The 15989-nt window shown below is 43.9% G+C and overlaps 1 protein-coding gene across 6 annotated transcripts in view; it reads right to left on the bottom strand.

Moving 5' to 3' along the window:
• Positions 1-15989, bottom strand: part of arhgef12b (Rho guanine nucleotide exchange factor (GEF) 12b) — a 53854-nt gene that overhangs the window by 15603 nt on the left and 22262 nt on the right. For 2 of the 6 annotated variants that reach the window (XM_047152010.2, XM_017460003.3), the window contains exons 2-6: positions 7737-7757; positions 4902-4996; positions 3275-3316; positions 1101-1199; positions 279-328 (exon numbers count right to left, since the gene is read on the bottom strand). In XM_047152010.2, coding sequence (XP_047007966.1) covers positions 279-328; positions 1101-1199; positions 3275-3316; positions 4902-4996; positions 7737-7757 — 307 coding nt within the window. The remainder of the gene's footprint in view (positions 1-278; positions 329-1100; positions 1200-3274; positions 3317-4901; positions 4997-7736; positions 7758-15989) is intronic. The other 4 variants (XM_047152013.2, XM_017460004.3, XM_047152011.2 and 1 more) reach the window with 3 other exon arrangements.

The raw sequence follows: 15989 nt of genomic DNA on the forward strand, positions 1-15989 counted from the left end.
AATCATCATCGCACTCAGTCGGTATACTGTACATCATGTTTGTGTAATACTGCAGCCTGCCAGAGGAGGGCGTAATGAGCTGAGCCTTTGTGCGGGGATGTACACGTTTAATGTGGGGTGGTGGGGACCACAAAAAAAAAAAAAAAAAAAAAAAAAACAACTGCTGATGCGATCCGATTGGATTACACAGCTTGAGGAATGTCTTAAATCTGTCTGCAAATGGAGTAAATAATAATAATAATGGAGCAAATAATCAAATGTATAGAGAAAAGGCTTACCTTGATTATTCTATCACCCGTCTGAACGCCAGCTCGCATAGCAGCTCCATCTAACATGAGCGAGAGAGAGAGAGAGAGAGAGAGAGAGAGAGAGAGAGAGAGATGGAGGAGGGACAATCAGAGGAGAGAGAGAGAGAGATGTGAGACAGGCAGATGGGAGAGACACACCAAGGAGACATCAGAAGAGAGGCAGATCGAGGGGAGACATATAGGAGAGACAGGCAGAGGGGAGACACAAAGAAGAGACAGCACAGGGGAGAGAGACAGAGGGAGGAGAGAAAAATGTAAAGTAGAGATAGATAGATAGGAGGGAGAGACAGAGGGGGCATGGAGAAAAAGAGGACCAACAGACAGACAGAGGGGCCATCGACAGAAAGGGAAGAGACAGACATATAGAGGGGACATGGACAGAGATAGAGCAGAGATCAATGGAAATTGGAGAGACCGAGAAAAAGCAGAGGCAGTCAGAAAGAGGACAGAGACAGAAAGAGGACAGACAGACGGAAAGAGAGGAGGACAGAGACAGAAAGAGGACAGACAGAGACGAGCCGTACTGTAAGCTGCAGTAAGAGGAACACGAGTTCATAATGTAAACGGTGAAAAGAAAAGGCTGTTTGTTGTAGATTAAAGCGAAGTGCACTAAAACTCTTGTTTCCAAACTGGCTGAATTATTAATAAATCCTCACGAAGAGAGTGTCGAGCTAATTATCCGTGATAATTACTTTAGGCGCTCTCACGCAGCCCGAAGTCAATAACCGAACAAACAGAGGCGCGAATGTGCTGCAGGCTCGCCTCAGCGCTTACTGAAACACCGCGGCTCACCTTCTTTAACCAGCTGGACAAATACTGGGTTGTCTCCGCTCACGGTCAACCCGAAGCCATTCTCGTCTTTCTGGATGATCACGCACCGCTGAACAAGCCCTGAGCGAGAGAGAGAGAGAAAAGAAATATTAAAAAGTATCCCTTATGATCATTCATCAAAAATGAGTATAATAGCTTGTACCCAAACCTCGATGAACCCCCCCCCCCCCCCGCTTTATGTCCGTCAGGCCCTCTGAAGCGGGCGTGGCCTGACACTCCCAAAAACACACTGTTTTTAGTGAATCACACTGCATCACTTAAAATCTACATGGGAATGCATTTCAATTGTTTCAAACATCCACATTGTGTAACCTATGAAGCACACACACACACACACACACACACACACACACACACACACACACAATAATAATCACTTTCTTTACGCAGCTGCAGTGTGTGTACAAGACTGCGTTCACTTGCTCATAAAGCATGCGTGTGCAGTGGCTGAATCTTTTCTTCCCCCACTGGGAGCACACGCCCTTTCCACTGTACGACCCAACAGACTGAGCATTAATGTGTGTGTGTGTGTGTGTGTGTGTGTGTGCTCCCAAACACTTCACTTGACCTAAATCACACTCCCATCTTGCGCTGAGTGCACAGAATAAAGCTGGGTCAACGCCTGCACTTAGAGACGTCTGTCCAGAGGCACGAGTCCGACCAACACCCGAATTGGACAGTTCAGTCGAACATCACGGCCGTTTCACAAAAATCAGTTGTCTTCTGAACCCAACGGTGCTTTGCTCTAGTGCAGGGGTGTCCAATCTTATCCGGAAAGGGCCGGTGTGGGTGCAGGTTTTCATTCCATCCAATCAGAAGCCCCGCCTGAGTCTATTGAAAGCAAAGATCAGCTGATTAATCGGGTGGAATCAGGTGGGGCTCCTGATTGGTTGAAATGAAAACCTGCACCCACACCGGCCCTTTCCGGATAAGATTGGACACCAAGTTTGGGTAACACCGATTTTCCTCATACTTACGTGTTTATAAACGCCAATCGCATCAGGCACACACACACATTATTCCTTCTTTTATAGGACGGCCTTCATTTCTGTCCACAAAAAGGCAAAACGTCGTCAGGTTTTTTTCCAATCTTCAACTATCCCAGGTTCCTGCCCACTCGTAGCCTCGGATTCCAGTTCTTAGCTGATGGAGCTCATCCGCCTCGATGCTCTGGCTATCGTGAGCTCGGAGATGCTTTTCTGCTCACCGCGGTTGTAACGAACGGTTAGTCGTGTCGCCGTAGCCTTCCCGCCATCAACAACGCGTCGATTCCCCAAAGAACCACCGCTCGCAGGATGGTTATTTATTTATTTCTTTGCACCGTTCTCTTTCAACTTGAGAGACATCCCAGAAAATTTCGGAAATACTCAAACCGGCCCGTTTGGCACCGACAACCGTTCCACAGACAAGGTGATCGATTGTTTTTCCCCCCCCGTGATGTATACATTAACTGGAGCTCTTGATCTGTATTCTGCACGACAAAGTCAACCAAAGACAGATGAGGATGCCAATACTTTAATCCCAGCCTAAATACATTGGGTTTGTACGTACATCCCCAGAGTTATCCTCTCCCTTATCCAACACCGTGAACAGCCAGGCGGGTTAGTAAGAATCTGAGGAGCCACTCCACTCATGCATAAAGAACCACAAACCTCAGAGACGTACGTGTTTCTGAGTTACCACTGATCCAGAACCAGTTTGTGCTTTTAAATCCACCAGTCAGCATAATTATGGGGGGGGGGGGGTGTTCACTTCTCCCTAAAATGCTAATGCAGAAGAATGAAAACCGGCACGGCTCCGTTAAGCATGACGCAAAGACTCGCGTTATGCTACTCCGTCCCGCTAGCTTTCATTTCGTGTTAGCATTTCAGGGTGAAATATACAGGAGCTGGAACTTGGATCAGACGCACACTTCTGTCACATACGAGTCCCAGATCCAGGACTAATTCCAGCTCCAAAAGACGACCAAGCTCCAAACCCAGAGTACGGAGGAACATGAAAATGCACCAATGACCGAGTGAGTGAGAGAGAGAGGGAGTGAGTAAAAGAGGGATGGAGATGGAGAACAGAGGAACACCACGGCAATGACACAACACTCGCACACCCACGGCAGCGGTCTTCAGTGAACGTCTTACCACACGACTCGGGCCGTCGCTCTACACTGTGCACGGGCAGCTCTGACAGCAGGGATACATGCAGGACACACACACGGACACACACGCAAACAAAAACAAACGTGGAGAAGATGAGGATGATGGCTGATGGAAGCAAAATGAATTTGGGGGGGGGGCGAAAACATGGCATAATTTTTAGGAAGTAGAGAAGCGGAGAAGCAGCAGGAAGCGGTTTCGGTTAGAGTGATGTGGCGTTCAACATGTTACAGGCAAGAACGACATGAGCGAACAAAAGCTATATAAATGAACAAAGTGAAAATCAATGAAAATGGTCGTGGCCCAAATTGCCTGCCTTGAACTCGTCTTTCGCAGTGACGTTTGTTACCCTTGACGTCTGTTACCCTTTAGCCGTAATCGCTTTCGACGCACGTGAGTCGAAGTCCCCAAATCTGCGAAAAAGATCTGCTTCAATTATTTATTTATTTTTTTAAATTGCTAGATTTTCGGTTCATTTCTGCGATCGCAAAATCCTGGAGGGACCGTAATATTTCACGTGTTACGCAGAACAGTACAATTCCAATTTCAAAACGAATCAAATTAACGAACGAATGAAAACATCTGTGGTTTTTAATAGCGATACAATGATTACAGAAGGCCTAGGAGTAGCTAAATGCCTTTACCCTGGTTTAAAAAAAAATAATGAATTTTTATCATGCAAAGAAAAAATGTTAAAGGGAAAACAAAACAAATTTCCTCTGAATGGAGCTGAAAACGCAAACAAAATCCTTTTAGAGTGAAAACGTTGTTTAAAAAAAGAAAAAAAAAACCCCAAACTGCATAACTGATTTCAAGAATGTACCACCTAGGCCTAAACATGTTCATAATAGGCTGAAATTCCTGTCCAGAATGTGTCACTTCCTGCATTCTTTGGCTACAAGTACATGATATGACGCGGTGTCTGAAATGATACCTATTCACTGTGATACGCAGTGTACAACCCTTGTGCTCCGGTCACTAAATATCGCCCAGGCCTTTTAAGGAACCGTGAATATGGATGCACAGCAGGTATCAGCATCAGCGTCGACTAATTTGCACGTTGCCTGTGATTGGTTCGTAGCCGGAGCGCCTGTTTAGTGACGTCGTTATCTGAACTTAACGCTTAATGAACTAGTTACTGTACTGAAAGTCTCGGATTTTAGAAATTCAAGGAGTTACTCAATCTAATCATGTCGCCCCCTCTCTCTACTCCCCCCCCCGGGTGATACGCTCACGCTCATGTGTGACTCAGCGACTCTGTCTGCACATGCGAAAGCGGGTGGGATTACCCAGAGATAAATCCTGCGTGATGCACAGAGAGGATTTTTGTATAATCCAGTAACCAGCTTCCTGAATATTGTGCCATCGTATCGCGCGTCACTGTGCGGTGGTTTCTGGCAAACCGCATATCCGTGACTCATCTTTCCTTTTGGTTTAACTAATCAAGATTTGCACTGGAAGCCATAGAGAACAACGCAGTTGTGTGACATGAACGAACGCTACTGCCATCACGATCGGTGTGGCTCTTAACTGAATAATTTAGCTCATTCTGCAGTAAAACCAGGACTAAATATTTCCCCTGGGTCTGATGTGTTCAGGAACAGACTCTTACCTGTGGGGTCAAAGTCATGTGTAGGAGGCACTGACACCTTCTCACTCTTGGGCTTCTTGTCTGGGGGGTGGTCCTTGTTGAGAATGCTTCCTGGTCTGCGCACACACATCACCACCATCATTATCATTATCATTATTATTATTATTATTATTATTAATATTATTATTATTATTATACCAGTTCAGTTATAATAGTTCAGAGAAAATTTCTACAATAAAAGTGATCAATTGTATATTAAGTTTTAAACCAAAGGTGCATAAAGTACTGGTTCTTGTCATTTTGTTTTTCCCCCAATTTGAGAAGTACCTGGTCTAATCCTGACTTGTGTCTGAATCCATATTGGACTGAAACTTTTGACCTCATACTGAAATCAAAACAACAACCACCGAGGCCCTGTCCACATGTACACGGATACGTCCATGCTGTTTTTGGCCACTGAGAATTAAAAAACTCCATTTTGACCATTTCCATGTGGATGGGGGTGGGGGTGGGGTGGGGGTTAAATAATTCCACTGCGAGCAGCATTTTCGGGGACCAAGCACCCAGACTCGGTGAGACGCACAGTCACAGACGCGCTACAATTGCTCACAGGAAATCAGAGCCTTAACTAAAGGCAAAAGGATTCAAAAATGATTTGTAGTTTCCCAGCCTGCTATGGGAGAATGGGGTTTTGAATATCAGAATTCCTTTGATAAATTTTGTTTGGACAGGTCTCAAGATGAAACGAGCCAAATTTGGTCAAGTTTGGACAAAATTTGAAGGAGGAGGAGCAAAAACGGCAGTTAAATGGAAGCATTTTCAGCATGTTATTGTGTCTTTTGATCAGTAGGTGGCGCGGTCACCAAATCTGTTGCGTAGCCTCAGGACATTGTCCTGAGAATGCCTTCCAAGATTTGGGTCAGCGTGCAAGGTCTCACAGCTTCACTTCCTGTTTGGCGGCTTCACCTTCAGATTTGTCCTGATTGGACGGAAAATGATGTCGGCCAAATTTGGTGTCGATTGGACATAATTTGGAGGAGGAGTAGCAAATAAACAGTTTTGTACAGGACGTACAATCAAATTTCCGATTTTGGTGTGCGTTCACTTCAGCAAACTCCAGTGAATTATAGGAAAAAAAGAGCTGAATTTAGCACAAATTCGTCACATGATATAAGGATAACAGTTGAAAGTTACAGTTCTTGAGCATAAGGTGGCACAGACATGAAACTTCTTGGGTACGTTCAGGGTGTGGTTTCGTGACGATACATAGATGAACTGCTGAGATACACCCTCACATCCTGCTATTTTTTGCATTTACCAGTGCTTTACAGGACAACTGTTTGGAATATCAAGATGATTTGGAGGAGGACTAGCAAACATGGCAGATAGATATAAGCTTTTTTTTTTTTAGCATGTTATTGCGACTATTGACCAGTAAGTGGCACTGACGAGATTTCTTGCATAGTCTCAGTTTATGGTCCTGAAGCTGCCTACCAAGTTTTGTGTCAATGCACAAAGAGGTTGCTGAGATACGGCCTAACTTCCTGTCTGGCAGTTTCGCTGGCGCATTACAGACAAACCGCTTGGAGTATACATTTGGAGTGCGCCAAATTTGGTGATGATTCTACAACAAAAAAAGGCAAAATCCAAGATGGTGGAAAATTGAATTAATCAGAAATTGACGCCATAGGATGCATTGAACTCGTCTTGACCAAGGGAATCCAGGGACGTCTGGATGCCTAAATTTTAGACACATGGGTCAAAAGTTATGGCCATAAACATACTTCAAAGTTAAGCCCAAACTTGACCCGATGGTGGTGCTAGAGTGTTGGCAGCACTTGGCCCAAATTTGGTCAAAATATTCCTTAGACCCTCCCCAATCAGTGTGCCAAATTTCACAACTTTCTACCAGATGCATGAGTGCATTGATGCCACAGTGCCACCCATGTTACAAACACGCCAGGACACATCAATATTTCCAAAACGCTGTTTGGATGGACGGGAATTTTTAAAAAAAGGTTTAAAAAAAAAAAAAAAAAAAAAAAGGTTTTTAAAAATATCCGTATACATGTGGATTTTGTGCCTCAGTCTGGTGCGGTTCTTTCCCCCCCCAGTCTGTGTGGACAAAGAAAATCTTTTGAAATCAATCCTAAGCCACATTTGCATACAGTCCTTGTTGGGATGCGTATCCAATATGTGGTCATGTGACCTGAACGACAACGGTCAGAATTTATGTGGCTTTCCCACCACCAAGCAGCATATCGCTGTCGTCTCCATCATATTTTGGGAATGGATTCGATCAAAACTGGGAGGAATCCGCTGAAACCGAATACTGTAGTGACACAATTGCCCCAGAAGTCGACGTGTGCGTGTGGGGCACTTGTGGATCCAAGTCTGGGCGAATAAAACACCCCCAATTTATGCAAAGGAGCTTGTAATGTGAATGTAGCCTGTGGGAATATCTTTTGGAAGAATCTCGTTAGTACAGTTCCAGAGAAGAGCAGAATCTCTGCCAAGCTGTTCTGGCGGCTCGTGATTTCCAACACGTTTCCCTTAAATGTTACTCCCAGCACGTTAGGGTAAACAAGAAATGCCCCCGGCAATGCACCTGCACACGAGCGAGGCTTTGTTGTGCAGTGTTCCTGCGCCTGCAGTATCTCCAACATCGGTGTTGTGTCTACGTGCTTAAAGCCCCACAACCCTGTGACTCAGACAGTTCTTATCATCATCATCATCATCATCATCATCAGACACGACAGGCATTAGCCGTTCAGCGCGCACGCGCTATACTCTTCTCCTCAAATAGTGTCTAGTGTTCACCGGAGGAACTGCAGAAGGAAGCTGCTCTTGACTCACCTGGTTGGTTTTTTGGGAAACCTGCAAGACAAAAAAAAAAAAAAAAAAAAAAAAAAAGAAGTTGTGTTTTTTGTTGTGTTTTTTTTTTTTTATAAAATGTACAGAACCTTCATGCACAACACAGAACATTCATCGCTATTCCTGAAAGAAAAGAAAAGAGGGAAAAAAAAGCCTACACAGGGCATGTGCGGGGAAAACGAGACGGCATGAGGAGACTAAATAAAAAGTGATTGGAAAATCTACAGATAATTCTACAAACATAGCAACCTTAAAAAAAAAAAAAAAAAAACCTTAACAAAATACAAAAGACAAAATAGTAATCAATTGTGCAAAGCTCAGAAAATGTCAATCAAATTCACTGTAGGTTGTGTAGGCTGGCGTCATGTCGTTGTCATGACTACAACATGAGGATCTCAAGCTTATGAATAAAATATGACGGGGAATTACAACCATGATTCGGTATTAGAGTCCGCATTAGATACGCGTTTGTGTGTGTGTGTGCTTTGCTAGCAGTGTTTATGTAATCTTTTGGCTGCTTCTTCAAAACTCAGCGGAAGCGCAATTATTAATACATTCCTTGGCAGTAATTTGCATAAAAATCGACAAAACACCTGGAAAGCACATCTGTACTGAACGACAGCGCAGTTAATCCGGTAGGCCTGTGTGATTGAACGCCGGTATTACAACCATTAGTAAATACTCTGGCGGGAAGACACGATAAAGAACACAACAGCAAGCTGGAGCACAAAGTGACTGGCTACAAACTCGCGTGTCGACGTGTCGATCGCTGCTGTACAATTATAGATTACGTATTAGAAGAAGGGCATTCATATCAACCTGCTACATCCAGAGGTGCCATTATAATTTTAAAATAATAATAATAATAATAATAATAATAATAATAATAATAAAAATAAATAAATGGATCAACACCTCCTGACTGCGCAGAACGTTGAATTGAACAGGGCTGTCGTATAATTTCAGAGGTTTTGGCGTGAAAAAATCGACGCTTTTACAACCAAGACGTTAAGTGGAATTCATTGTACTGCATTCTTCTGCTGATATGATATCACCGATGCTAATGCAGTAATTAGCGACAATATATCAGGCAGGTCAAAGTGGTCAGCTATCTAATCACAAGAGTGCAGGAATGCTGTGTGTGTGTGTGTGTGTGTGTGTGTACGACTGGAGGAGCCGTTCTAACAGAAATAGCTCGGACATCTTGTCCTCTCTCTCTCTCTCTCTCTCTCTCTCTCCCCGTCTCTCTCTCCGCTCCTTCCATGGGTGGTTTTTGTTTTTGTTGCTTTTCCTTCCCCTCCGCGACATGGGGAACAATGGTTCTCGCGTCAGTGCCGGCCCACTCCACAGCGGGCCCGCGGGTCCGATTCCCGGAAACAGAGAGCGCTTCTGGCAGCGACGCCGGCTTCCTGAATGTGTGTGAATGAGGAGGGGGGTGTGTGTGTGTGTGTGTGTGTGTGTGTGTGTGTGTGTGTGTTGGACGGGCTGCAGCGAAGGGTGAAGGCAGGGGGCAGGATTTGGCCAAAATAAAACTCAGGCCTTTTTCTCTTTAGTGAATCCCTCACTTTCAGATTTCACAGAAAAAAAAAAAAAAAAAGACCACCACCCCAGAATCCTGACAAATAACCGCTCATCAATAAAACATATCCTAAGTGCAAACCTTAAAATAGTCCGAGTGTTTTGTTTTGGTGCATTTTAAACTCGGTGAAGGAGGAGGGGGAAGAAAAAAAAAAAAAAAAAAAAAAAAGACAGGAGGGAAGTGGCTAAGCGTAGATCCACTCCAACGCTTTTGTAGTCAACATACGAGGGGAAAACTGGGTAATCACCCCGAGGGCGCTATGGAAACAGGAAGAGCTTAATACTGCGATGCAGAGAGGATTATAGCGCAAAGGAGCCTGCTAGAGGAGAGGAGAGGAGAGGAGAATCCCGCTCTGTGGAAACTCGGCGACGTCGTCGTTAATCGCGCTCGTTAATTAAACGAACTCGGTCACTCCCGCGGGACGCTGCAAACACGAGCATCACGCTCGTTAATAAATCGCTCGATCAGTAACCCAAGTATCACGGTATGATTAAAGTCCCCGTGTAGTGCCTCGGGTGTTGTTCGACATCCTGACGTCGTTTCCACTCAAACAGGAAGTCAGGGCGGGACACATCGGGTCGATCCACCCCCTTTTTAAACAGCCAACCGCTCAACGACGCCAACTTCGGCAAGGCGATCTTTTTCGATAATGTTGAGGGCGGGACACTGCAGATTCTAGAGAGCGTTTGATTGGACGGAAAATCTGAGGTGACGCTGTCGAGAGAGAGAGAGAGAGAGAGAGAGAGAGAGAGAGAGAGAGAGAGAGAGAGAGAGAGAGCAAAAATCGGCGGTGCTCTCTGGGTGCGAGCGATAGCATATCTTTCACCTTCTCGTCTGTCGGTCATTTTCCTAGCCAGTCTGAGAGCTCGTGTACGCAGAAGAGTGCGGACAGCGCGTTCCTCCGAGTGTGTTCCGCTACCGTGACGCGTCCTCGTTCACACGGTCACTTCGCCTCCGTCGCTACGGACACGGTTTCTCAGCAAACCTGCGGAGCGTCTTTTAAAATGTGTCCGACGTGACGCGTTTCCGCCATGTCGCCCGACGCTAGCCACCACCCAGGTGTTTGGTCGCCGATCGAATCCGATTATTACTGATCGACGGGGTTTATAAATTCTCACCACAACCTACGAGACTGTTACGGGAAGGATTTCGGAATACTGCTGCGGTCTTTCGTTTTCATTTATTCATTTTAGCAGACGCTTTTATCCAAAGCGACGAACGGGGGGATTTCGTCTCGGCGGGCCCTGGACCGATCTCCTATCGGCAGACCGGCGGAAACGAAGAACCGCCGAGCTGCCGTACACGCGCACACTTCGCGATCGTGGTGTGTAAATCACGGCCGATGGATTACAGACTCTGCGCTTGGGCTTTTGGTGTTATTTGGATTGATTCGTAATCCTTTGCCTTTCTAATCGCTTAAGCTCGTTAGCGTTACGCTGGACGGCAACCAAATGCAAATGGCCTGCGTGTTGGAGCAGAGCGACTGAAACACGAGCACTCGCGCCGATTAGAATAGCGAAAACGCACGAGCTGGGGCGGCCACGTCTATATAAACAGCGCTCCTGAAGTCAGTACGGAAGGACTCGTCGATGATTGGGCAGATAAAACGCAACTGAAAAGATTTTTAAGCAATGATTTCAATGCAGTAAAAAAAAAATCACTTTCAAATATAGCTTCGAGCAGCAATTATCGGGGCTCAGGCACTTTAAGAACTCTAGCGAGTGTGTGAGCAATTTCGGGTGGAAATATAGAGCTTTTATTAACATTTATAACCGCTATACTGCTACCCATTGCCCAATGGGTACACTTCATCACGCCCATATTTTGCGTAATTTAAACAACCCTAATAATAACAACTCCCCTATAAATGACCCTCCAAAGACTAAAGTTCAACATTTTTTTCATAATTATTCATGTAGGGACTCCAGAGAATCATACTTGTTGAGGTCGAGTGAAAAACATAGGACTAGTTCGCAAAAATCATTAAAAATTTTTTTTTTTTTTTTTAATAATCACAAATATGTAATGATTTGATTGACACCAGTGGTTCTTGAGGCGAAGCTGTTACGTAATCAGGGGTCTAACATATTATATTACACGATATACAATCATTTATACGCATGCAGGATGTGATGGCGCCTCCTTTAATTGAGATTTTTTTTAAAAAGACACCATCCCATCCACCTTCGGTGATTTTAGGACGATTTATACAGAAGCTATAATCAAAAATAGCAATTTTTTATATCTTGTGACCAGTCGTGGCGCTGTTCCGAAACTGCTCAGCTACCATCAGGTCATGGTTATTATAAGACGCACTAAGTTTAGCGTCGAAACGGCGAAGTGCTGCGGAGATATAATCTCGCGTTCGTTCTGGCCGTGCTCATCGCTATATTCGTTGCCGGGTCTAGACGCGAACGGTTCGTTCCGTCAAAAATCTTTGAATACGTTTTGGTCTTCGTTATCCGAAGACGACCCGGAGAAAACCGGGTGCCGTTCCGAGAAACGGTCTAGAAGGAGTTCGCAAAAGTAGGTTTTTAAAAGAAATTCACAATGCCGGAAACATTTTTCGTGACGGAAAAAAAAGTTTATGGCCGTTTTGATCACTCTTGCGCCACCGTGTGGCCGGTCGGGGCGAGACCTTGAGCCGCTGTAGACCGGTGGAGTAGTACCAGCTCTCAGAGTTTAGAGGCTTTACGCTTGAACCCCTAAAAATTTTAATAAATAAATAGAATTATCAGTTACTTTGTGGCCGTTCTTTGAAAACATTTCATGAAACTGTAGTACAGTGCAAACCCAATGCTGGGTAAAGCTGCCATTTATAATCTACCTAAACACAAATCACTGCTAAAGCTTTGATTTAGTAAAGTGGCTCATTTGCATATTGGCGGCCTTGTTCAATATCGATACGCTAACGACCGAGCAGCTCCTAAACGGCCATAAAACCCCAGCACTGTGGAAGACCGACCTCAAAGGGTCGTGTCTTATACATTATACGGCGAGCACATCATCTTTCAGTCGCTTGCTCGCTCTATCCCTCTCTCTTTAGGCTAAGCTTTCATCTCCAGGCCCTGAAGGGAGGAGAGCCGTGGCTCCTTCTGCTCCAATAAACCCGGCGAGGCAGCGCGGGAGCTACAGGACGTACATTTCTTCACGCTACGCTGTCTGCTCACGTTTTATTATTATTATAGCGAGCGGGGGAGGGGTTGCAGATCGAAAATGGCTGCCGCTTTTTTTAGTCGGATTATGGGAAGATTCCACGGTAATAAAAAAAAAAATATATATATATATATATATATATATATATATATATATATATATATATCTCAACAATATTAGCGGTTGCCAAATAGTGCAAAGTTACTCACGATTATAGTCCTACACGATCTAAACAACAACAACAACAACAACATCATCATAGCAGATTAAAAATAAATGAACAGAAATTTTAAACTAACGATGGCAATATTTTTTTCGTTTAAAATAACTGTCTATACGTTATTACGTTTTAGTGGGACAAATACGGCCTGCTGCATTAACACAGCAAGCTCTATAACCCTAAACCACAGAACAGTACTGATTCAATTTCACCACAACAGCCTCATCTTATGTTTCAGCATTAGTCGGAGAGAGAGAGAGACGGAAAATGAACATCCGTTTCAGCTGCCGTGGTTAATCCGCCCAGGAGATGCAACACCGTGCAATCTTTCCATCTCTCCGTGAGAATCTTGCATGCTGTGGGAAATTTTAGGTTATACGTTTGTAGAAGTGTATGGATGGCTAGAAAATCTCCCTCTTTCTCCCTCTCTCTCGCTCGCTCTTACTCCCTCGCTCTCATTCGGGTGTTACAAAGGCCTGAATGCATGGCCATGAACCCAGACGACACCACCTCGGCTTTTCCACATCCTCTGTGCTCCAAAAAAAATCCGCGAGAGGAAACGACATGGCAACTTCCTTACAAAAAGAAAAGCGAGTGAATCTGAAACTTGCGTTCAGGCTCGTCCAAAAAGAGGATTTCAAAGTTTTGCGACGAGATAACTCGCTTAAAGGCTGGACGTTGGGATTTACTGCAAAATACGATACGTCAGTTTCTCTGACAAGCAAAGGTCTTCGAAAGGGTTTCGAAGAAAGCGAGCCCAAGCCTGCAGTCAGAGCAAATGGCTGAAACGGTCGCTGAAACTCGGTCTAGCAGCTAGCACTGTGGGCTAACGAGAGCGTCGACACGCTCAAAGAAACATTTCAGTTTAAACAATTCTTTGGGTTTAATTTGGATTTCAGATCTTATCTTTTAAAGTTGAACCCTGATCTAGAACCACAAACACCTTGAAAGAAAACTAGAGAAACTAAACGGACAAGGACAAAGACAAAGCAACACACACACACTTTCTCTACTTAACACTAAACGGAGAAATGCGGCCATTTTTCCCTTGGTCTAAATCGAACACAGGCTCTATACAGAGGTACGTTATTCCTCAGTCTATAATAATAATCTGGTACACACACTAACCTGAGGCTAGAACATGCTACAGTGCTTTAATAAATTAAATATCAAAGCATTTCAATAGGCAAAAACATTGCTATAGGTAGCCATTATACGGTACCATTAGGCCGGCTGTCGGGACACCCGGGACGGCGAGGAGCAAAAAGACGACGACGGGAGCCGCAGCACTTAGTGTTTCTGAACTTTCCACCATTTCAGTTCACGTTGGTGCTTGGACCCATAAATGTGATAACTCTGATTACATGAGTTGTGATTCCCATCACTGTAACAAAATAATAATAATAATAATAATAATAATAATAATAATAATAATAATAATGGATCTCTTGGCTATGCTTCACAGAACCCTGGGTGTCCCCAGATCCCACTTTGAGAACCACGGTCCTAAACGAATACAAATATGAATAGGAGGTGCAACCATTTGAGAGTAGATCCAACAAAACAAAATTTCACAAGTGGAGTGGGAGGGTTTTATTTTCATCTGGTGCAGGTTTAAGCACGATCGAGCATGAACTTTCCCCGGGACAAACAAAAATCACATTTGTTAGCGTAACCCTGCGGTGGTCCTTAATAACTGCATGGTCAGGGTCGTAGTGGGTTAAATTAGGCAACTGATACATAGGTAGCCAGATCTAAACCATTAAGTTGAGCAGGCACGTGGTTTTTACTTTATTGAGGAGCGTCAACGATGCTCTAAAGCTCAGTCGGTTGCCAGGTTGCGACCAAATTCCCCGACGCCGACTACAACACAAAAACACTCGAAAGTTGCACAGAAGGTTTTCCGACTGGACTTTTATATCCCATGCAGAGCACATGGCGTGTAAAGGGAAACAGATCTTCGCTGGGGTCTCCAAAAAAAAATTTAAAAAAAATCAATCAATCAAAACAATTTTTAAATATCAACTTGTTCGTTGTTTTTTCATTATTCCTATCTTTTTCTTCTTCTTTTTTTTTTTTTTTGCATTGTAACAAACCCAAAAACTAAAGCAAATCTGATCGAATATTATCGGGCTGCTACTGTTGTCTACTATAAACAACGGTTTGCTGATTTGGGAAAGAACTTTGTTACTTGGAAACATAGTTAGCTTGCTTGCTCAGTCATGAGACAGGAGACGGAACACTTGCCGGAACGTTCCACAGGCTGTCTGGTTCTGGAGTTGAATAAAGTTATCCTCTGCGAACCGCTAACTGTTGTTACGATTTAAATACGAATATTTGAAGCGCTAAGCGAATACGGATACTGGCATTGCGTAACACTCCTAGTATCCACGTACCCGTCCGTCTATCTATCCATCCTTCCATCTATCGGCCAGTCTATCTAGCTAGGTAAACGTGAGCGGTAGATACATTCGTTCAATTTGCTGGTGTTTAAACTGTTCGCTGCTCTCAGCTTGGATGTGACGACAAACTTAAGGACCACACCATACACAAGAGTGTGTGTGTGTGTGTGTGTGTGTTCATGTACATTGACCTTTTGTCGGTGGTGTCAGTGTCGCTCGTTTTTGGCAGTTGAATGAGTAGATCAATAGCTTTGCTCCAATTATCATCTGACCACAAAGAGAGTTTATTACTAAACAGCGAAGGACCCAAAGGTCAAACGAGTGTCAAATGATGATCCAATCAGAAATCCAATCAAGCATTAAAAAGTAGACAAACTTGTTCCAAAGAAAGAAGAAAAGCAAAAAATTTATACACACACACAAACTTTCTCGGTAGCAATATATAGTACTTCCAAATGCGTCCAGAACGAGATGTCGGTATAAAACATAAAAATCTCGCAAAACTACTAACGTATTAAATACACACTGATCACCAAAATTCTTCCAACTGTGAGATCCACTGCAAAGTATTAGGTTTTTTTTTTATTTTTTTTTATATCTAATATGTTGATATATAACCATGAAAACATATGGAAAGGCAGTTTTTTTTCCTTAATCTATATTTTCAAACATAACTCGATTTATATGTTTATAGACTTTGTTTTTTTGGCCGAATCCCTTCTCATTAAGAATAGAGCAGCCTCGAGCCGGAGTGGCTTTAGGAAGCAGCTGGTGCGACGTGGAGGACGTTGACAGGATTTGAGGATCTGAGCCCCGCGTTTTGGCAAACTCTTTCAGCAAGGGCCTGCAGAGGAGAGCACTTAAAGTCAGCTCATTAC

Source organism: Ictalurus punctatus, chromosome 28, assembly GCF_001660625.3.
Source record: "Ictalurus punctatus breed USDA103 chromosome 28, Coco_2.0, whole genome shotgun sequence".
Classification (NCBI taxonomy): Eukaryota; Metazoa; Chordata; class Actinopteri; order Siluriformes; family Ictaluridae; genus Ictalurus; species Ictalurus punctatus.